General features: G+C 32.4%; 1 protein-coding gene across 13 annotated transcripts in view; it reads left to right on the plus strand.

Moving 5' to 3' along the window:
* LpR1 (Lipophorin receptor 1) overlaps positions 1–24,800 on the plus strand; it is a 1,438,611-nt gene extending 1,413,811 nt beyond the window's left edge. For 11 of the 13 annotated variants that reach the window (XM_067758124.1, XM_067758106.1, XM_067758144.1 and 8 more), the window contains one exon: positions 21,702–24,800. In XM_067758124.1, coding sequence (XP_067614225.1) covers positions 21,702–21,749 — 48 coding nt within the window. In that variant the 3' untranslated portion in view covers positions 21,750–24,800. Of the gene's footprint in view, positions 1–9,854; positions 9,895–21,701 lie in introns of all 13 variants that reach the window. The other 2 variants (XM_067758130.1, XM_067758126.1) reach the window with 2 other exon arrangements.
* The last annotated feature ends 292 nt before the right edge of the window (positions 24,801–25,092 follow it).

A 25,092-nucleotide genomic window follows, 5' to 3' on the forward strand; every position in this document is an offset into this window, starting at 1 on the left:
ACATGCTTTTAAATTAGGCTTGGTAAGTGATAGCAGATGTAGGAAGTTCGGGTTGGAGGAGGAAATGATCGAGCACGTTCTGTGCTCGTACCCTGCGCTTGCCAGGCTAAGACTCCAACTATTAGGAGTGATACAGATCAGATCTAGAAGCAGCAACTGGCTTTAGTCCTAGGAAGCTTCTAGTATTTGGCAAGAGGACGGAGTTATTTTATAACATAGGTCCTGGTTTTTGAAAGGGTTTTTCATTTTGGTCCTTAAAATAAACTTTTGGCAACACTACGGACTCATTCAGTCTATGTGAGGTCTTCATGGACTGGCCAGTTCAACCTAACCTAACCTACCCGTAATTCTGTTGATTTTGACAGTTTTTTTTTTTCCTTTCAATGCCTTTGGTTAGGTTAGGTTGAACTGGCCGGTCAATAAAGACCTCGTTCAGTGCCTTAGTACCCCTTAAAATCAAATCATTCTACCTCAATGCTTCGATGATTCAACGCACTTCGCGCGGCCAAGGCCAGTGTTAACTCAATCAGTTAGCACAATAACACGAAGCGAATTCTTGACGCTGCTCACTAGTGAGTTGGTGACGTAGCTTAAGCTCTTTAGTCGAATGATATTTAAGTGTCATATTCGAGTTTGATCCAGTTGGAACTACTGGCGACAATGAGTTGATAAAGTTAGTGGTAATTAAGCATGTGCACCAGAGAAACGTGTTAGCAGATGTCGCTCGCTTCCTAAAGCTTTTAGCAGTTCGAAGTGAAGTGAGTTGAAGTATTGCCAACTCAAAAAGAGTTTGCATTAATCTGATGTCACTGGCTAGATATTGAGCAACGGATTCTCGAAGGTGTGTCAACGCCAGTAACTACAAGCCCGGTGTCAACTTATGACTTAGTAATACGCACAGAATTACACAGCCTTAGTCGCTGCATTCTTCTCATTGTAAAGGCATCAGACAGGCACACATCGGCACCTTTCCACATTGAAACGATCGAACCCTACACTTTGTACTTGAAACAGTATTTCAGTAAGCATTTCTTGTCATTTAGCTAAAGTTTGAAGCATTTCTATAAAACAGGAAATGCCCATATACGTAAGTGCATATTACAGCGATATATAAAAATTGAATATGCAAATATAAACATGCCATATAAATTGTAAAACTAAATACAAAATTGTGCATAAAACCATTCAATGACAGCGGGTAAATAAAAATAAAAAAGTCGCTAAGTGCCACTTTCTCGTTTGTGTTCTCTCATTCATTAATTACACAGCCACACCTGTCAATCTGTGCGAAGTAATGCAAACCCATTAACCTAAAAGCAGTAAACAAATGCTAAAATGTGAATCTGAGTTCATAGTATTTGCAAATCACTTGCATTTACTAGATTGGCTTGCAGATGACAGTTTCAATGGAAATTCTTTTACAAACCATTAATTTGCAGAAATATATTTACTTTTTTTTTTTTGACTATGTTAAAATGTGAACATTTCCAGCATTACTGATTGAATGACAGAAATTTCAATAACAGATATTAGTTTTTGTTGGTGTTGCAGAATTGCATTCAAATGCAATGAAATCTGTCAGTTGGAGTTATAAATGTGTACAATAGAAGTAACAAAAACGCATGTTACTACAAAAAAAAAAAAAAAATTAGAACAACTTTTGTCGCTATATTTTGTAATAATAGGGAAGTGAAAAAATATTCTAAAAAGTATCCATCCTTTTTTTGGTTCTCCCCATTCATTAGTATGTAATATATAAAAATAACATGAAACCATTACGACAAAAGGAGCATTACACTGGTATACAAAAAAGCACTTCTTTCTGTTGCATGGAGCTTTTCTTTTATATCTCACTAATTTTTCGACTTTGATTTCAAAACTGCCTTCGAATTTTTTCTAGCAGCTCGAGTTTTTGAAATACGGTTAACATACAAAAAACATTTCTCAGTGAACATATAACCATAGTAGGAGTAGTAAATTCTGCAGTCCATTGCGTTTTGTATTATGAGTCCATCAAGGAGAATGTGTCTAAGCAATCCAAACTGTTTTTTGGTTTTATATGTGGCGCGTATATATATGTTCAAAACTTTTATTTGAATCACTCAGAGCTAGTGAGAGGCGCTTATATAGACTTTTGCGGTTCCTTATGGCCATGATTTGATAGGAAAGGCACCAGCTTCCTTTTTAAACTGAACAAATCCGCGATGTGGGTACTTACGGGTGTCATCACAGGTAATTGTGCTATCGCACCAATGCTCCGAGGGTGGCGAATACCAAGAAGCCCCTCTGCAGAAGCTGTCAGGATGAGGAAGAAGAGGAGTCCAGTTTCTCTGCCCATGTCCGGGGTTTCTAAGAAGAAGGCTCAGATTTCTGGGCTAACGGTTCTTCGATAGCCTGGCAGAGGTTGGGAAGGTGGACGCAAGTGGTTTGTTGAGGACCACGATGAGGTAATGGGGTTGAATGGATGTGCCGCCACACTGCACTTACTGAAGGCACTCAAATTGGAAAACTAGTTCGTGATCCAGAGCTCATTTAAAAAATTTGTATGGGAAGAGTTACGTTGTAAAAAACTTTTTCGAAAACACGAAGTTACCTCACTTCTCTGAGCATATAGACCAACTGATGCGACACTTTCAATAGCTGGGTGTAAACATGAATATTATGATGCACTTGCTCCATAACCATCAGGACGGTTTTCCTGAAATTGTAGACGATTTCAGTGAAGAGCAGCGCGAGCATTGTCACCAGGAGCTGCGCACTGTGGAAGACCGATTCATGTACACTGGAACGCGCATTTGTTTCTTAGCTGTTTACTGCTGGATCATTCAGGGTAATGCTACTGAATTAACTTTTAAAAGAAAATTTTTTTAAAAGTAAATTTGGCTCCCTGTAATTGATTATAATAAAGTTTATTTATTAAAAAAAAATGTTTTTACTAAAAGCTTTATTATTTAATATTTCGGAAACTCTAACCGCTAGGAGAAAACGGCTTCCACACTTGAAATAAGTGTAAAAAGTACTCTCACAATCATGCATTAAAGCCCACGGAACAGAACCTGTGTCGACCAGTGTTATCTCCTATTTCCTATTGTTATTTTCTTATTTTTTTGTTTAAGATTAAACTGTAATTTACCACAACACTCACTTATTTGCAATTTTCAAAGGAATTGCTGCTTCACTCACGGATTTGAAGTATTCAACACCACGCACACAAATACTTAAAGAGTATAGTAGTAGTACACTAACAACATCAACAATAATATTAAAACTAACACCAAACAAAAAAAACTTAGCTATTGATAATCATAACAAGCAAATAACACTAGAAACATTTAACTTTTTATACAAATCCAAGTAAATTAAATAAACTTGAATTGTAAAAACCGAATAGTGGAACGAAATGGAGAGATACTGAAATTAATCAAGTTAAACAAAACAAAAACTAACGACATAGGCAAGCAAAGATTTTGTGTTGTGAAAAAATTTATTTCAAGGTAATTTACATGGTGAAATAATGTTATAACTTGATTAAGACTAACATTAAAAAAAAAAATGGCTGTATTTGTTAGAAAAATTTCGAATATGTTTGTTTTCTTTAGTAAATGCATAGTAAAAGAGTTCAAGATCTTGTGTAAATCGTCTATTATCATTGCATTGCAAACTTGTGTATCATATATTTTACAATAGGGGCGTTCAGGATTTTGTGCAAATGGTCTAGCAACATTGTATTTGCAAACTGGTGTAGTACTTTTACACAAAACGCCAAAAAATTATACGGCCATTCATTTGCTACGTCATTGCATATACGTAACATCAAAAATCGTTGTTTATTTTTTCAATTTCATATAAAAAATTAACAACTGTCAAAACAAAACAAAATATGCAAACAAAGACTTTAAAACGGAAATAAGTTGTTCACGATCCATACCTTTCATTTGCTATAGCAACGCTTCCAACACCAAATACACAAAATTCTGAACTCCTTTAATATAATAACAAAAGACACGGCTATGCATCTGCTAGGGCATTGCAAATATGCAACATAAAAGAGTTGTTAACAATGCTCATAGTAACGTTTTCAACGTCAAATGCACAAAATTCTGAACTCCTTTAGTGTTTATTTTATGAGCATACTTTCAAAAAAACGCACAAATTGTATCAGTGTTTAATATAGAAACTACCAAGGTTAAGTTAGGTTACTAAAAGTTTGTTGAACGACCAAACTGAAAAACCCTATCAAAAACCAGGACCTATGTTATAAGATAACTCCGTCTTCTTACCAAATACTATAAGCTTTCTTGGACATATGCCACTTGCTGCTTCTACATATATCTGACATCTGTATCACTCCTAATAGCTGTAGTCTTACAAAACGCGCTCGATCGTTTCCTCTACTATCACTCACCAAGCCTAATTTAAAAGCATGTGACGCCAGAAGGCAGTATCCAGTCAGAATATACGTCATGAGTTTACAGTCCCTCCCTTTTTAAGACCTACACATCATCCTCGACACTTTACTGCCCAGCGCTTGGTCCCACGCATTTCCCGCTTTAAAAACTATCAAGCTTTAAACAAAATTCGCAGTGCAATGTTTGCACAATGTAATTGATAAGCTTAAGTATGCCCACACAGAGAATTCGCTTTAAGTCTGAGATCCTCATGGAAGCAAAGCGCGGTGAGTTTGGTTCCTCATAAGATAAGATAATAATCAGATAAACGGAGCGTCGAGTGGCGCATGCCTGTTGCGCTAATAAAATCGCAAGAATTCCAGATGTCTTTGGAAACTTGAAGATATGAAGAAAGGAAGCTGCTTAATATCATGATTAGAATAATGCGGAACGAACCAAATAAATTCCTAACATTTAATGTTTCATCAGATACAGTAAAGTTAAGCTGATAAAGTTGAACAATCTTAAAGCTTTGATATAGTTAGGAGAGTTTTTCCAAATACTCAAAGTAAATATAAATAAATAAATGTAAGGCGCTATAAACTCCGAAGAGATTTAGGGGTGATCTTTCCTTCCAATTTTCATCGTGCCTTTTAATTTCTCCTACTAATTTGCGGGACTTCCCAATATCCGGATCGTGATATTTAGAGGTACTAGAAAGTCCATTTAGATTTGTAAAGTCTTGCGATCGAATTCTAAGTAACTACTCATTGAACTATCTGCGCTTCGAAGGAGATATTAAGGCCACAATAGAGATGTACGGTTGGCGCAAATGCAGACGAGGCGATACATGTGTTCCAAAGTAGTGGAAGGAGTAGGGTCCGCGGTATATTGTGCTGATCCGGAAATAAGCAGATCCTACAGGCTGCCGGATTACTGTAGAGTTTTCCAAGCGGAAATATTAGCCGTAACCAAAGCAGTAGAAACCCTGGAAGAGAATAGCATAAGCTGCAACCGTGTTGACTTTTATATTGACAGTAAATCAGCAATTAGGGCAATAATCTCGCATAGCACAAAATCTAAATGCATGTTAGAGTGTAAGCAGTCTCTGGAGAGAATCGGGACAGGGAGAAGCATTGGTCCCAGAGCATATGGGAATAGATGGGAATGAAAAAGCGGACGAACTAGCTAAAGAGGGTGCATCCCTTGAAGCTTGCTCCGTAGACGTCCCAATTAGACTGGGCGAGGTTAAGCTAAGGCAAGAGGTTCACATGATAGACCAAGCGGGAATGGCGTGGGTTCAAGCGCGGGGCTGTAAAGTGTCGAAAATTATGTGGTGGTCTTACAACCTTAGACTAACAAAGTTGCTTCTATCATTAAAAAGAGAGGACTGTAGACTCATGACGGTTATTCTGACTGGACACTGCCTTCTGGCGTCACATGCCTTTAAATTAGGCTTGGTCAGTGATAGAAGATGTTGGAAGTGCGGGTTGGAGGAGGAAACGATCGAGCACATGCTCATACCCTGCACTTGCCAGGCTAAGACTCCAGCTATTGGGAGTGATACAGCTGTCAGGTCTAGAAGCAGCAAGTGGCTTAAGTCCTAGGAAGCTTCTAGTATTTGCCAAGAGGACGGAGTTATTTTATAACATAGGTCCTGGTTTTTGATAGGGTTTTTCAGTTTGGTCGTTAAAACAAACTTCTGGTAACACTACGGACTCAATCAGTCTATGAGAGGTCCTCATGGACCGACCAGTTCAACCTAACCTAACTCATTGAACTACCAACGAGAAACCTGACACGTAGTTCAGGTCAATGCAATAGTATGAGAATGTAAAAAGAAGAAAAGTTTAAGTACTTTCTTTATATGAATGGACCAGAAGGTACGAAAAATGTGTCCATAAACATACAAAAAATATTTGTATAACAAAGTTCAAAAAGATTATTTGTTTGTTTAAAGAAACATTTTTGGCTTCTGCTGGGTCCATTTATATAAAGGAAGTACTTAAAAATTGTTTATATTTTTTAAATTTTTCCTTCGCTTTGCTGCTGTTTTATAAATTTTGGCGATAAAAATAAATTCGATAAAAAGTAAAAAATTAAATTGAAAGTTATTTCAAATCCTGAAATAAACCTTAATGAGTTATGAGCATACAGTGCTATAAAAATCAAGTATTCAAAACCCTGTGAATTACCTTGTACTGGAACGTTTTCTAAACAAACCAGCTCAAATATAAATATGAAAATTGGGAAGCACACGGCAATTTTACTAATATTCATGCTGTAAGTAAATGAAGTCTTTTTTAGGCTTTATATGGAATCATATTTTTAGAAGTATTGGCTTATATTTTGTATTACCAATAAAGTATACGATCAAAGGATATCTCAAGCTCTTTTTTTGCAAAAGCGACGATGTCTACACGTATTCCTCTGGAAGCATAATTCTTTGCCGCTTCATTCAATTATTTTTTGCTAAAATCTGGTCACTTTACACTATTTAGTTATGTACTATCATATTCAGCGCATATTTTGCTACACGAGATTCATTTTTATTTATTTGTTAGGCTCAAAATTAGGATGGCATCAAATAACTTCGAATTTTTCCATTTATAATTGGGTAATCAATTTGTCTATGTACTTAAAGCCACTCATGTTTCTATAATGATGCTCACGTGCTGTGTTAAAGCCTTCAACTCATATACATACATATATGCACATACATAGATATATATGTATTAGGGTGGTTCAAATTTATTGTTGAGAAGGCACATCCAGTTTCTGAATCTATGGGTCATACTGCGTAATATTGTCCATGAGACCAATTTCGAGCCTCCCTAATTTTGTTAGAAAATTTTCTATCCTAATCCGAATGGCGGCTCTCACAAACAAAATACATGAAAATAAATGTCAAATTCGGACTCGGATTGGGATATAAACTTTTCTACCAAAATTAGGGAGGGTCGGAATTTATTTCAGACCTACGGTCCCATGGACTATATTACTTAGTATTACCCATAGATTCAGAAACTGAATGTACACCTGAAGTTTTTTCCCCCATTTTTCCCCATACAATTTGACCCGCCCTAATATGTATGTATTTATTTTTCACAATCCAGTAGTCCATCAGTCTAATTATTCCTTTTTTTCGCTAGCCTAGCGTGTCAATCTATCAGTCAATTTGAACAGCCAATTTGGCTTCTTTTTATCGCAATCACAAAGCTTCATTCATTTTGCTTAATGCAAAAAATATGTCAAAGTGTCTGAGGATCGATTGACTACACCACATGATGGTAGCAGATTTGCTAAGAACCATAATATCAAAAGGATGGACATCCATGAAAGAAAAAATGCGTCTTTTAAAACAAAACGTTTTGAGTAGGAAAAGACAATCCGCCCAACTCTCGAGGAGAGGAAAGAAAAGGAAGGGGTGAAAAGGAAAGAAGGGAAGGAAAGGAAAGGAAGGAGATGAAAGGACAGGAAGGTAAGGAAAGGAAAGGATAGGAAAGGAAAGGAGAGGAAAGGAAAGGAAAGGAAAGGAAGGGAAAGGAAAGGAAAGGAAAGGAAAGGAAAGGAAAGAAAAGGAAAGGAAAGGAAAGGAAAGGAAAGGAAAGGAAAAGAAAGGAAAAGAAAGTAAATTAAAGGAAAGGAGGGGAAAGGAAGGACATCAGGTTATAAGCATATTATCGAACAAAAACTATTGATACAAAAATGTATCGATTATCAAAATACAATCGATTTTTTTTTCAAAAAGTGGTCGATATGTTATCAAATATTTTCCGATTTGAAAAGGTTATCGGTAATTTGTAGAAAATGAGGAGAGAAGAAAAAAAAATAAGAAGTTAAAACCGAAGTCGAAACCGTATCTGGAACCAAAACCAGGGCCTCAATCGTAACATACGATCCGCGGTCGAATGCCGTTTTTTAAATCAGAATAGCTCCGAAATGGTATATCGGATTAATGAAATATGTGAGCTAGGGACAACGCATACTGACTAAATCCAAAACATACTATTTTTTTTTTAATAGGTCGATAGCCTAATTCTTTCGCTTAAGTGAAAATAGTTTTTGATTCGTGATCGTACATTACAATTCCATAGCAGGCGTTGTGCTATCAACTTTTTATCGAACAAAGATTATAAATGAGTTATCGATTTTTTATTGGTTAATTGTTTATTTATTGCCAAAAATTTAACGAATATTTATCGAGACTTATTGGTATGTTATCAAAAATTTATCGATTATCAGAATTCCGATCGAAAAGTTATCGGTTATTTATAGAAAATGAGGAGAGAGGAAAATAAAAATAAGAAGTTAAAACCGAAACCGAAGCCGAAGCCGAAACCGGACCTGGAACCAAAACTAGGCATTGTGCTATCAACTTTTTATCGAACAAAGGTTATAAATGAGTTATCAAATTTTAATTGGTTAGTTATTGATTTATTTTCGAAAACTTAACGATTATTTATCGAAACTTATCAAAAATGTATCGATAACAAAATGTTAACGAATTTTTTTCAAAAAGTCGATATGTTATCGAAAATTTTTCGAGTTTTTACGAAAAATTTTTGGTTATTTATAGAAAGCGTGGAGAATGGGGAAGGAAAAATAAGAAGTCAAAACCGAAGTAAAAACCGAAGGCGGGATCAAACCCAAACTGCGTGTTATCAACTTATTATCAAACAAAGGTTATAGAAGGGTTATCGAATTTTAATTGGTTTAAATTTGATTCTTTATCGAAAAGTTATATAGTATTTAACAAAATTTATCGATTATCAAAAGTTATCTATTAGCTGTTGATATGTTATCGAAAATGTTAAGTTTTATTAACGAAAGTTTATCGTTATATTTAGAGAAAAGTTATGGATTTGTTATATTAGTCGTAACAGCTTGTGATAAGTGTGCTATTTTTGGAAAGTTATGATTTTGTTATAGAAAAACATCAGTCTGCTATCGCAAAGTTATCGATTTGTTATGAAAACTTTACAGGAGTTTTACTAATTAGTCACAGACGTCTTATTGATTTGTTATCGACGACAGACGAGCTGCGAACTCCCATAGTTTTTTTAAATGTAAATAAATGGTTTCATATACACACTTCTCTACTCTTGATAAGGGAATATACAAATTTAGGCGCTAATCTTCGGAGGTAACCGCATCTGTTCAAGCGAAATGTTCAGTGTTAATTGTAATTTAGCTGTAACCTGAAATTTCAAATTATTATTACCATTACTAATCATTTAAGTGCTTGCTATTATTAATTTCACTAATTCGTTTTATCGATTATTAATGTTTATTACTACCTGCTATTAATTAACTAACAATTATATTAAAAATAAATTTATTTAATAATTTCAAATAATCAAATTATAAAAAAAAACTATATAACAATTTTAGTTCTTAAGTAGTTAGTTGTGAAATTATTCAAATATTTCCAATTACTTCATTTTGTTTTATTTTTCGAAATAGATAAAGCACTTTTGGGGATACGAGTTTTTGTACTAAGTAGGTACAACATACTTTATTCAAATCAAATTGATTAAATCAAAAATTATGAAATATCTTTCTAAAAATACTCTCTGTTGTTAATTTCATGTTTTTTCGAAGCCTTGTAAGTGTTAGTCCTTCATTAAACAATAACAAGGAAAGCTCATTTGACAAATCAAAACGGTTTAATTAAAAACATTAAAAAAAAGTGATTAATAATAATTATGTTATGATTTCAAAAATTTAAAATAAAATAACAAAGTCAAATAACTTCAATCAAATTACAAAAAAAAAGAAATATAACTAAAAATAACCAAGTAATCATGTAATTCAAATATAAACAATTAATCAAATCAATGAATTTAGAAAATTTTATGATTATTGACTATTTAAAAGCTAAAAAGTAATTTAGTCGAAATTGATTTTCCTAATATCTTTATACCTTTCATGAAAAGGAAATGGTATATTAAGTTTCTAACGAATCTCAAAATTGTAAGTCCTTAAAGTAGAATAGATAGACCCACTAATCGGTATACTTAGATCAGGATGAAGAGCTGAGTTGATTTAGCCATGTCTGTCTGTCCGTCTGTCTGTTTGTATGCAAATTAGTGCCTCAATTTTTGAGATATCTTGGTAAAATTTGGTAAGCAGGTATATTTAAGTGTCCGATTAGACATTTGTCGGAACCGACTGGATCGGACTCCTGTAGCATATATGTATGCCCCATACAACCGATATTCAGAAAAGAGGATTTTTGTCATATCGCCCTCAATTTATCAGATTGAAGCTTCAAGCTGCACCATATGCTTTCGTATATTGCAAATATTGTTGTCTGAAAAAATGGATGAGATCGGTGGTATATATAGCAAATATCCCCCACAGCCTTTTGTTCAGATAAGAAACTTTTCATAATTTCTATCCCATTTTAACAGCCAGAGGCTTCAAATTTCACTGCTTATGTATGGAGCATTGATTGATGTCCGAAAAAATTTTATAAATCCGTGGTATATATAGTATATATACCATACAACCAATTGTTCAGATAAGAAACTTTTCGTAATTTCTGCCCCATTTTAATAGCTAGAAGCTTCGAACTTCACCGAATACTTACGTATAGAAAACTCATGATTGTCTGAAAAAAATCATAGAGATCGGTGGTATATATGGTATTTATCCCATACAACCGATTGTTAGGATAAGAATCTTTTCGTAATTTCTACCCAATTTTAACAGCTAGAACCTCCAAATTTTACCAAATGCTTACGCGTATAACATATATTGTTGTCTGAAGAAATCATAGAGATCGGTGGTATATATATTATATACCACATATAAAATGCATGAGCACAAAACGTGCTCCATCGTTTCCTCGTTCAACCCGTACTTCCTAGATCTGCTATCACTGACCAAGCCTAATTTAAAGACATGTGAAGGCAGTGTCCAGTCAAAATACCCATCATAAGTTTACATTCCTTTCTTTTTTCAACACTTTACAATTCCGCGCTTGGGCCACACCTTTACCAGTTGGTCGATCAAGTGCAACTCTCGCCTTCTCTTATTCTCGCCCAATATAATTGGGACCACTACGGAGCAATCTTCGAGGGATGCGCCAGAGCAGAGCATCTACACAGTGCCTAAAAGCCGAACTAGTGAATCTAGCATCGTAAAACGCATCCTCTATATATAGAAACATTACCAAAGTAAGATCCTTTCTTTAATAGCTTCATTAATTCGACAAAGCAGGTTTTGCAATGAAGCAATTTAATTCAGTGATCTTAACTGATTTTTCGGTTGAATAGTTATGAGTGCATCATACTGTAAGGAAATTCCTGATAATAGTACACCTTGTTCTAACCTTCGAATCGCTGAACTGTCGAGTTAATGACTCCAATATTATTTATACCACTTTGGGAGTAGTACTTCACACTCACAATTATACTTCACTAATAGTGTGTTTAGATCAAACTGATTCTGATTCCTCAGCTTGCGCTGGTCAAGAGCGGGTAAAATTTTTTTTCCATCATAGTATAGCAGAAACGTAATCCACAGATGAATTTAAGGAAAATTGTTGAAGACGCTATAGCTGTAAGTCCGATTTTGTGTTCCCGACTTTTGCAAAATAGATATTTGTCCATATTAATGTGGGATTGGGCCAACAACTCTTCATAGCTTCTGATAGAATTATAGGACAAATATCATATTTGGCTTACTTTAAAGGTATTTTACGTACATTTCAGAATCCGTATTAATATCAATAGTGTTTTTGAATTTTAGTAGAGATATCAGGCTTAAACTATGAGAAATTAGCCTAAAATTAACTTTTAAATACTGTATTATAATTTTTAGCAAATTTCTTATGGAAAAAATTTTTTTCTTTACAACTAAAATAAGTTGAGAACATTTCCAACAACTTTCTTTCAGACAGTTTTTCTTTTTCAGAATTCATTTAGAAAAAATTAAAAAAAAAAAAAAATATTTTCAAGTAATAAGCAAAAAACACAATTTTTATAATTTTAATGTAATTTATTTAAAAACTTATTTGTTTACTTAGAATTGACCATTTTAACCAATTTTTCAGAATAAAAGTAATGTTATGTTATTATTTTTTAAAATCTTTTTGGCTCTCCATTTTTTTTTTTTTTTGTTTTTCACGACTTTCTGCTGTAACAGCCATAACACCTTTACGTTTTTTCTATTGGAAACAGATGTTAACAACTGTACATATCTTTCTGCTCCTTGCATATGAATTGGAATATTAGGATCATCTAGTGTTGGCTCATCATAATCTAAGAATTGTACTAAGCGATCGTATGGAATATTTATTGTGAAAGTCGGTTCAGATAGTAAATTATCGTCATTCAGATCAATCATATCAGTATAATCTGAAGCATTAAAATTGATATTATATTTTTTGTAAACTCCGAGTTTAGTTGGATCAAGTATTTTTTCTTGATAGTATAAAAATTTGTTTATAACTCTATCATGTATGGCTTTTCTATCATCAAATAACATTGTTAATAAAATGTTTTCTGGATGAGCGTAATATGAATTATTTTGGATTACGCCATCTACAATATTAAGTAAATTACGTGGTAGGTATCGTGTCCTACGAATAAACTTTGATAAAAGTACACTGCCGTATACATCAGAATTATAGTATTTTACATTGAAATACATTAGCACATAAATTCTAATAATATAAACTGCTAAAATTTTAAAATTTTTCGATGTTGTATTAGTTGTTGTATATAGATGTAATACCCTGCTTGTTTTGGTTGGCCATCGAGAATGTGCAACTGGTCCTGGTTTTATGTTAGCTAAATAACCTGAAACAGCACCATTTGAAATTGCTTTTGCCATTTGATATAAATATTTAACATTATATAATTCTCGTTCTTGTTCATCACTGATCATACAAGGAATATTTTACAATGATATTGGTTCAAAATCACTTACAACCTGAAAATACATTTTTAGATCAATTAAAATAAGCATAATTTTCTTATTTTAATTTGTTTGAAAAAATATTATAAAATAATTTTAACAAATCCATACCTGAAATTTTTCACAGTCTTGAATGTCTTTGTATATTTTTCCACTTGCTACTTCTACTTGAAAATATAGGTTTTTTTTGAAAATTTTTTTCTACTAAAACGAAAAACTGCCTGAATGAAAGTTGTTGGAAATGTTCTGAACTTATTCCAGCTGTAAAGAAAAAAAAAAAAAATCCATAAAAAATTTGTTAAAAATTATAATATAGTAGTTAAAAGTTCATTTTAGGCTAATTTCTCACAATTTAAGCCTGATATCTCTATTAAAGTTCAAAGACACTAAAGATATTAATACAGATTCCGAAGTGTACGTAAAATACCTTTAAGGTAAGCCCAATATGATATTTCTCCTATTATTCTATCAGAAGCTATGAAGATTTTTTGGACAAACCCCACATTCATATGGCAAAATATCTATTTTGCAAAAGTAGGGTTCTCGAAATGGGTCTTGCAGCTATGGTGTGTTCAACAATTTTTCTTAGAATCATATGTAGATTAGGTTTTTGCTATACTCCTGATGAAAAGAAATCCATCCATACAATTTGTACATAAGTGTGGCTGCTTGCTGTTTTTGTTTTTGTTTACTAATAGCATAGTGATGCTAATATTCGCCACAATACTTTTTAGGGATTTAAAGAAATTTTTATGAAAATAGGAACTTAAAATTGTTCGCATATTTTGAAATGTGTTCTCCTTTTGTGTTACACTAAGAAACAAAAAATAGCCGTAATTAATAAAACAAGCACATTTTAGTTGAATATTTTGTAAAAAAATTAAACTTAAATGACATTGTAGAGATATTACCTGTGCAAAAGGGGTGACCGAAATATGAACGGATTGATATGATACAGATTGTCGAAATTTGGCTTGTTCTTCCATGCGGTTTTTTTTTTTTGTCAATAAATATTTAGATTACTAACCACCGTGGTGTGATGGTAGCGTGCTCCGCCTACCACACCGAATGACCTGGATTCACACCCCGGGCAAAGCAACATCAAAATTTTAGAAATAAGATTTTTCAATTAGAAGACAATTTTTCTAAGCGGGGTCGCCCCTCGGTAGTGTTTGGCAAGCACCCCGGGTGTGTTTCTGCCATGAAAAGCTCTCAGCGAAAATTCATCTGCCTCGCAGTGTTCGGAGTCGGCATAAAACAAGTGTGTCCCGCCACGCCAATTTGTTTGAAAAATTAAAAAGGAGCACGACGCAAATTGGAAGAGAAGCTCGGCTTAAAATCTCTTCGGAGGTTATCGCGCCTTTCATTTATTTTTTATTTTAGATTACTAAACTTCAACGCACAAAAAAGTGTTTCAATCTTTCTTGTAGTTCTGGACTTAAACAAAAAAATTGCTAAAATTTTACCAATTTTTGTAAAATTTTTATTTTTTTAATTTCGCAAATGTTTTCAAAACGAAGCTGCTGCAGTTTTTATTTAGTGTTGCTCAGAATAAAGGCCAATTATTTCCCTATAATAATACATGGTGATGTACCCTACAATGGGAACATTTTTACCTAATCGGTACACTTTACGTGAAAAGCCCTAGAGCAAAATATATTTTTGGCTTTTATTTAAATAATCAAATTAAATCTTATCAGAAAATGTGCAAATGTTTTGAATTTGAAAGAATTCTGCAATAAATTCAATATAAATCGCAACATGAGCATATTTATTATCAAACGAAATTTGCAAAACCCACAAATAACTGCAAATCAATAGGCCATATCACATAAACTAATCATCCACACATTGTTGCATCAAATTGTTGCGGTCATATTGGCATAGATGGACGTGGTCATTGTGGCTGCCTGCAGCGACATATGCGGTTCATTGGAGTGCAACAGCCACAAAAAGAGATATGATGTCACATTTAATTTGGAAATGGCTATGTTGGTTGGCATGGCGGCTACAATGGTTTCACACGAAACTAGATTGTATGCACGCTAATTGCGGCAGTCAATGTGATTATGAGAAATTTAGAATTTTGTGAAAATAATTATAATTTGCAAAATTTTAAAATGAAATACTAGGGGAGGTCAGGATTTTGTGCAAATGGTCTAGCATCAGTGTATTTGCAAATTGGTTAAGTATTTTTACACAAAACGCCAGCAAACTATACGGCTATGCATTTGACGTATGTGTCTATTAAAAAAAAAAACAAAAAACAAAACAAATACAAAATAAAAAAATTTCGTCTTAATGCCAATTGTTGATAGTAATTTATTTTATATTTTTGTTTTTTATTATTTTTATTATTAGGAATTTGTATTGGAAGATTGATTGTAGTAACGGCTTTATTTTATATTTTTTTTTTTATTATTTTTATTATTAGGAATTTGTATTGGAAGATTGATTGTAGTAACGGCTTTAAGGTAGAAAACCTGACTAATTATTTCATTAAGCCTCTGTCTGAAACTGGCATAACATGCAACCGAACATAAGGTAGCACCAAATGATATTCTGTAGTCTTGAAATAAATTAAAATGAAGCTTCAATTAAAAATATTACAGCTAACATAACATAGCATAACAAAACGTAAAATAGTATAGCATACCTAATCTAACATAACATAAAACTTCATAATGTAACAAAACAAGCATCAAATAACAAAATATAGCCCAACATAACATAACATTACAACAAAATAAACACAAGGCCCTATAACCTCCGATTTCAGGTCGAGCTTTTTTCCAGTTTGCTTCGTACTCCTTTTAGTTTCTCCTACAAGTTGGTGGGAGGGCATCTACAATTCTTACGCCGACGCTCTAAGGCAGATGAATTTTCACTGAGACGCTTTTTATGGCAGAAATACACTCGGAGTGCTTGCCAAATCACTGAAGAGTGCGACGCAGCATAAAAAGCTTTTATAGATTATAATAATATAAAATAAAACAAAGTATAGTAAAAACCAAATTTATTAAATAAAATATAATAATATAAAATACAATAAAATATAGTAAAAAAATAAAATAAAGTTAAATAAAAATATATAAATTAAAATATAGTAAAAAATAAATTAATTAATATAAAATAAAATATGAACAAATAAACTAAAATGAAATAAAATAAAATTAACCATTTATTTAATAATTTGGGAAAATTTGAAACAACGTGACATTAGGGCGGACAAGGCGACAGCGGTTTCGATTATACCTTGAAAATCTCGTCAAACCGCACCGCACCCTTACGATGGTTGAAGTGTTACAAACGCATTGAGCCACATCATGTTGTTGTAAACTTAGTTGTTGTAAACTGCATCCCAATTTCCTTCCTTGCATATTTGATTCTTTTTGCACCGTACATACTTTGTATGTAATCATGTGTTAAAGTTATGCATGTTGGTAAGACGGTTTCAAAGAAACTGGTATTGTTTTTGCTTTTGTTCTATTTATTTATTTAGAACTAAAAAAATTAACTAATGTTGTCTATTTGTATGAATTAAGCGGGGGTTGCCCTTATTGCTTTAAATATATGAAAATATTTATTTGAAGCAATTTTTAATTTATAATTTATTTAATAATTTGGGAAGAATTTAAACAAGGTGACATCAGAGACGGACAAGGCGACAGCTTAAAAATTTTTTAAAATAAAACAAAATTTAATTAGTTGAAATAAAATTAAAAAAAATAAAGTAAAATAAAATAAAACAAAATATAATGAAATTATAATAATAAAATAAAAGAATATACAATTAAGTTAAATCAAATAGAATAAAAGAAAATAAAATAAAATAAAAATCATTATTTTTTTGTTTTTAATGAGTCTAAAATTTTCCCCGCTCCATAGCTAAAACGTAAATTTTATATGTAACAACAAATAAACAAAATGCTAAGTTCACCTAATATATAATTTCACTTAACGCCTCATAAATATGTTTGTTGCTCAAATCAATTGATACAAATGCAAACAAATTTAATTAAATTTCCTGTATGCCACTAACTTTTGTTGTTATCAAAAAAAGTTTAAATTGAACCACATTTTTGCGCATATATTGAAAGTAAATTTTAATTTAATTATCTATTGTTAAACATTTTTTGTGCACAAATATATTTACATATGTGAAAATATGATACAACTAATTGCATGTTGATATATTAAATTCATGCATGTTTGTTTAGAATTCATTTTTTTCAATTTTCTAATAAATATTTAAACGTTTTTCTTGTTCACACTTAATTTAATAACCAAATATATGGCGACAATAAATGTATGCAATTCAACAACAAAGCCAACACCAAAAAAGTGCATGTCTCACTTTCAATTATTTCATTTTATTGCTAAATATTATTATTATTATTTTTTTTTTAAACGAATTTAATTATCTCTATAGGGAATTTAAGTTGCTAATTGTGCACAGATGAAGATTTTGGCCGCAGCGTGATGTATCATTTAGAAAATAATCTGGATTTATGTGAAGAACCACCTATCTCAGAATTTTTTTTTAAAAACACCTTACTATTTTAACAAAACGTTTATAAATGTATATCTTTTAAAGAGCCTACTTCTGTCCCATATTTCAAAACGTGCTCATGAAACAAATTCTGAGGTTTTTCTGGTAGCCAAAATATGGTGATATTCAATGCAATAAATTTTGCGGAGAAGTTTTCCCTCGAATGCCACAAGCATCATTCCATTTTTTATGCCTTTAATTTTTATTAAAAGACTTATAGAGTACGATTTTTATTGGTGTATTGAAGATTTTTTTGTTAAAGATTTTATAGTCTAGGATGACACATTCCAAATCTCATACTGCCAAATTTCTATTCAATAATGCTCCTCCGTCAACAAATGTTTGTACCAAAACATGGTTTGCATTACTTGATCGGGCCAAAAACCGTTTAAAAGGTCGCAACAAACAATTTAGTACGCCGATGTTGATAATATTGCACCTAAATTATCTGTCAAAGTCACGCTCTTGGCAAAGCATTCTACTAAAGATGAACGCCAGTTAGTTTACAATGCGGCACAGTCCTGCGGGTAACTAAGTTAACTACAATTTAATCATAAGCTGGCATTTTTTGCGGAAACGGCAGAAGAAAGTCGAAAGTAGTTTCCCCTGTGCATGGTAACCTAGAAGTGAAGAGCTGTGAATACTTCATTGACAGTGCTGCATGATTTGTCGCGTTTTCTTTTCTGGAAAAAATTTTACCCTCACATTACACTCTCTAACTTTATCTCTAGGTCTCTTAGCGCTCTGCAAAATTTCTGAATTTGTAGTTAGTGGTGCTTCTCTTTTAATTCAAAGCGAAATATTTTGTGAAAGGAGTACACAATTTCGAGGGGCAGAGTAGAATCAATAGGGTGACATTATTTTCAAAAAAACGCCATTAGTTAGCCAAAAGTGAGTATTTCTCCAGAATTCCGTCAAATGGGCTAGTTAGCTTATTTTTAAAAATTGATAGTTTTGTCTGTTTGGTAGTTAGAAAGGTGTTAACTAACGAAGCAGTTCTTTTGTACCATTAGAGTGCATTTGCAATGAATATTTCGACTCAGATTTCGACTAATTAAAATATCACACATTTTTGGTGCGCGAAATACGTAACTCAGGGCTTATTTTCGAAATTAGTTTGTATACAATAATTTTTGGAATATGAAGTAACCATTGCTTAACGTGGTTTTTTCAAAAGGTTTTTGGCACTACTTCGAGCTTCGTTGAAAATCTTTGCATGTTTGCACCCTAAATGCATCAGTTGGAGATATTTTTAGTTAAATTTCATACCGTTTTTACTGCTTTGCGATTGGTTTGGGTATTTTTTAGAACAACTTTATTACCATTCTGTAAGAAATTCGTAGGTACTACTTCGTCATATATTTTTATATCTGTGCTGTCATCTCGGGTATACTTGAGGACCTCTTTGTGACCATTTTGAAATTATCTGACAACAATTTCATAATTTTTATTTATTTTTGGACCATTTTGGAACAATTTTGAGACATTTTCAATACCACGTCGGGAACAATAAAGGCTATACGGAATAATTTCGGGATTACTTCAGAAGAGCTTCATAGGCTTGATATCGATATTAAATGTCATGGACGATTCATCTGTTTTTATCGAAGTAGTATCGGTATATTAACGAAAACATCCGATTTATTAACGACAAGTTTTCCGCATATTATTAGAAACTTAGTTATCAACTAATAACAAGTAACTTTCCAATCGATGTTTGGGTAGTATTTTTTTATTTCGATAAATAAGCTGCTTTCAAGCATGTATTAAATATGCAGCATGTGCAGCTATCAGGCTGAGGAAACTGACCACATGGTCGCACTGCAAACATGCTGAAATTCTCGACAGATTCTGCATACCAGAATTGACAGATTTCTGCAAACCACATACCAACTTTAACAAGGGATACGAGATATTAATCCCTGAGAAGGAGCAGTGGGTAAATGACCCTGATTGGCCCAACAACAGCATTCAGATCTACACAGATGGATCTGAACTGGATAACAGGGTCGGAGGGGGTGTCTATTCGGAACGATTGGAGATACAAAGATCGCTTCGCCTTCCGGTTCACAGTAGCGTATTTCAGGCCGCGCTTGCGGCCATACAAGACGCTGTAACTGCCTTAGAGAGAAGGCAGTCTCTCAGAAGCACATTTATATTTTCTCAGACAGTCAAGCATCACTGAAAGCCCTTGACTCAGTCACAGCTAATTCTGAAACTGTAGTACGCTGTCGCAGATCACTTAACATGATGGTTGAGCAGTTTACTCTGCATCTGGTATGGGTTCCGAGACATAATAGCATACCAGGTAATGAGATGGCGGATGAGCTTGCAAGAAAGGATACCTCCCTTCCACTTTCGCCATCCTGGAAGAGGTTTGGCATGCCGCTCTCCACCTGCAAGCTCAAGATAAAGGAGGCTCTACTCATGGAAGCGGGAGCCAGGTGGAAGCATCATGATAGATGCCACACGGCAAAACTCACATGGCCGGAACGGAATGAGAAGAGATTGCGAGAGCTTACCACCCTCCGTAAGAGGGATATTTCCTTAGTTGTAGGTCTTCTTACGGGTCAGGTTCGTATTGGACCGCATGCTGAAAGGATTGGCGCTCCATTTAATGATTATTGTAGAAGCTGCGGCAGCGAAGAAGAACCTGAAACTGTTAGGCATCTACTTTGTGAATGTCCAGCGCTCGGTAGAAGAAGGCAACGTTTTATGGGCAAGATGTTTCTCGTAGATCTGACTGATATAGCTGAGGTCAATACACGACGCTTAGGTAGCTTCATAAACTTAACGAAGTGGTTTGATTAGGAGAGTAGGAACAAATCCGTGTGATTTCACAATGGGCCTATAAAGGCCGAAGTGTGTCGCTCCAATGTGGACGGCAGCCACTTGAACCTAACCTAACCTATGTATTATTTAATTCTCTTAATATTTTTTTTTACTTATTTGCATTAAAGGCATACAAATGTATCTGTTTGTGTGTTCAAAGTTAATTTATAGTTATTATCAAAACATATGTTATTGATAACAACGTTATCGGCACTTTATCGATTTGTTATCGAATTTTTATCGGTTTCTTTTCGTTTTTTTACCGGGTTTTTTACCTATAGCAATGCTTTCAACTATTTAATGGTTTGTTATCGACTTGATATCGAAGTGATAGCATTTTGTTATTTTATTATTTCGATAGATTATATGCATGTATGTATGTACTTTGTTATATAAATTGTAATATTTTTTATATACTTATTTTTATTTTTTTTTATAATTATTATCCACATATATGTTATCGATAACAAGGTTATCGGGGTTTATCCATTTGTTATCGAATCTTCATCGATTTTTATCGAAGTTTTGTCGGTTATTTTTTTACCAATAGTAACGTCATTAACGAGTTATGGGTTTGCCTTGTTATCCAAGTGATATCGGTTTGTTGTTTTTTCCTTTAGGCAATTAATACTCTATTCTATAAAGCGTGTATTTATTTATTTTAAAGGCATATAAATGTATCTGTGTATGTATTGAATTTGCTGCTGTCTCAAATTTGAAACTTTACTCAGTTTATGCATGTAATTATTAGATAGCTCTTTTTTTATGTTCTCTTAACTTATATTTTATTGTATTATTAAGAGTTTATTATTTGTTATTCAGAGTTTTCTTTTGGTTTTAATAAATGTTTATATTTAAACCTTTAATTTTAAGGCTTCAACACTAACACAACACCGCAAACCATTTTCTTTTTCATTTACATACATATTTCTCAATAAAATTAAAATTCATCAAAATTTTTTCTCTTTCGTTCTCTTTTCAATTCTCTTCTTTCTTTACAGTCCAAAGAGCCGCTGAACGACGATTCGCAAGACACTGCTTGTGTGTGAAATTTCTCTAATAAAGGCACTGTAATATTCGTGCGCTATTTAAATAAATATTTTTTTTTTTTTTTTTCAAAAGTTAAACATGTCTAACATATTTCTCAAGTAGAGAAATAATAAATAATAGAAGACAGACGCTATTTGCTCAATCATACAAAAATGTTCATCATATAAATATTTACGCAGAAAAACAAAAAAACATGTTTGTTTGTGTTTGTTTGATATTAGTGGTGAGATTATATGACGTAATCAAAAAACAAAACAAAAAAAAAAAACAAAAAACCAAAAAAAAACACAAAAACAAAAAAAAATCATCTCATTTTGTAAATAATCAGAGAAAACAAAATATTAACAAATAATTATTATGGGCGGCATGAATAGAAAAATTTGAACCTCTCCAAAAATAAAATAACAACGTGGAAATAGAAATTAAAAACAAAACAAAAACTGTTCAAAAAAATACTAATAAACTGAATTAGAAACAAAAATGTGCAGTAGAAAGGTGCAAGAGTTATATGTATGTACATTAGGGTGGCCGCTATTTTTCGACTTATCAAAAACTAACGGGGCAACCCGTAAAATAATTAGTTACGCAAACATCTCTTTTCTTGTTTTTTTTTTTTTTTTGATAGAGGTCACTACCGAAGGTCAAGCTTTTAGAAAATCATTGTCAAAATATAATAGCTGTGTTTTTTATACATTTATATACGTATGCACTTAAACTTTATATGATGAAATTGTTGCGCAGAAAATTAGTACATCGCAAACGATTCAGCTGTAGGTTATACACTATGACCAACAGCGGTTCGTGTCTCCGCTATTATGCACAACCCATTTTGTAGCGTGTTATTTAACCAATGCAGCGAGTCTTTGCTAATTGCTGCTGATCGGTCTCACAAACATTATCTAAGTGATGATAAGCGTTTTTGAATCAGCAAATGTCGATGTATATGTGTACATGAAAAAAAACCAAGGCTAATGATAAAACAAGAAAAAAACGGAAATTAAATTTTCAATGTAGGTTTTCCGAATGGTCTGCGTATAACTTTAGAGGTTATCTAAGTTATTTTGGAACAAAAATATCGTTGAAAGTTACCAGAAAAGGTTAAATAGTAAATAGTACCGTAAAAGCACCATGCGCCATACAAAATTCAATATTCGGTAGCGCCTCTAAATATTCTTCAAAAAACTTAAAAATTACCAAAAATACTGAAATAGTTTGTCAGGAAAGAGAACTAATTGAGATGGTGCCCTGGCAAAAAAAAACATAAAAAAATTGTTGCGCTTGTATGAGGACCACCCTAATGTATATATTTATTTATACATAGCTATACATACACTATTTGATCAAATCATATTACATATGTATAAAATTACATACTTACATAAGTAGCATATAACAGTTAGAAAGACAGTTAAAATAAAAATAAAAAAAACTCATGAAGACAAACTAAGACAATTTATGCACTAAGGAGATTCTTTAAAAAAACTGTTATAGATAAAATATTTTTTTTTTTTTTTTTTTTTTTGTAGTAAAACTAATTTTAAAGTAATAATCATACTAAGTAGAGTTTTTCAATGGATTTGTATAAAATTTTTAATAGAAACAGTAAAACAATAAATATTGAAAATAAAATGTAAAAGAAATGAATACTAATAAAAAAAACAAAAGAAAAATGAAACATATTCTATAGTTTTAAGGTTAATCGCGTAAAACGTTTTAAACTAGATAATCACAATTTTTTTTAACCAAAAAAAAACATTTTTTAAGTCTTTGTTTAAATATTAATTACATTAAATACTTGCTTCAAAAAATTAAGCAGTTTTATTTTAAATAACAACTTGATTTACTGTCTCATCTTTTTTTTTCTTTTGAGTAAAAAAAACGTTTTTTATCAAGCGTCACTTGCAACCATTTTCCCTATACGCAAAGCATCAATATTATTTTTAAAACGCTTTTTCGTACTTTTTCCACAGCATACTTTTTTCGCGGTTTCTTCTTTTACCCACGTTTCTACTTTCTTTTATTAATTTCCTTTTATCTTTTTATGTAGTTTTGAAAGAGTAACAACCTTTGATTCAGCAGCTTTGGTACAATTATGGTTATCAGCTGTCTCGCTCTGTATCCGATTAGCACCAGTTCGGAGGTAGTTATTGAATCTGTCGCTTTGACTGACTGTCTCCCTTTTTTCTGCAGGGCTGCTAGTTGGCTTGGTTTAATTGTTTTACTCATAGCGGAACCATGAGATGAGACGATTTTGAAAACAAACTCCAAATTAAGGGTTCGAAACGGTAGCCGAGATAGGGTGTTATTCCACTGAGCAGTGTATATATGTATATAGATTCCTCTGCTCCTTTCTAATAAAAACAATTCAAATATTTTTTACCCAAAAAAAAATTAATATAGCGTTTTAGCCAAACTATTTCGTATGTGCCCCTGTCCTACTGTTGATTTATATTTAATTTAGAAATACAAAAAAAAAAAAAAATTACAAAAAAATTTGAGTTAATTAAACGCTTTTAAAGCTTATCTCTATTTAATTGTATTAATTGAAAACATATTTACTCTTAGTTATTTCATTAAAAAAAAACATTAAAAATGGCAAACAAAAACAAAATGAAACACTTAACAAAATCAATTGGATAACCCTAATAAATAAATGGAAATGCAAACAAAAAACATAATTGTAATTAAATACATAAAATTTGTAAAATTGAAAATATTTCAGAGTAACTAAATATAAAAAATAGCAATTAAGTGAATTTGTAAAACCAACGCTCTCATACATACAAATGTTAACAAAATTTTACACGCACAAAACAGTCGTTTACACCAACATAATGTCATTTTAATAAAACAAAAAATACAACTACAACAATAGCCATGTGAATTAAAGAACTTTATATATATATATATAATTAATTGAGATACATATTGATAAATAACTCTATAAATTAACTAAATTTATAAATAAAAATTTAATACACGTAAAAAAAATTGCAATGTGAAAAATTAATGAATTAAATAAAATAAGTTGTAAAACGTTAAAATTGCAATATGTTTGTTTTATTATAATTGAACGGGAAAATTATTAATTGTTGGGGCGCACCAAATTCAATTGACTTATTGACTTCATGCAATTCATGCGCACTTTATTAGTTGTTTTAAAATACCGCAGGTAAGTAGAAGGCAGTGGAGAAAACTAAGTGCTTGACGGCTTTTGTTTCGAAGCTTAATATAATGGCGAATCGAGTGTCCAAGACGAATTCAGTACAAGGTGTTGTTGTCATTCCAGCAGCTGATTACTGCTTCTTCCATATGACGTCTTGTACTACAACATGTCACTCA

The sequence above is a fragment of the Eurosta solidaginis genome, chromosome 1 (assembly GCF_040869045.1).
Source record: "Eurosta solidaginis isolate ZX-2024a chromosome 1, ASM4086904v1, whole genome shotgun sequence".
NCBI lineage: Eukaryota > Metazoa > Arthropoda > Insecta > Diptera > Tephritidae > Eurosta > Eurosta solidaginis.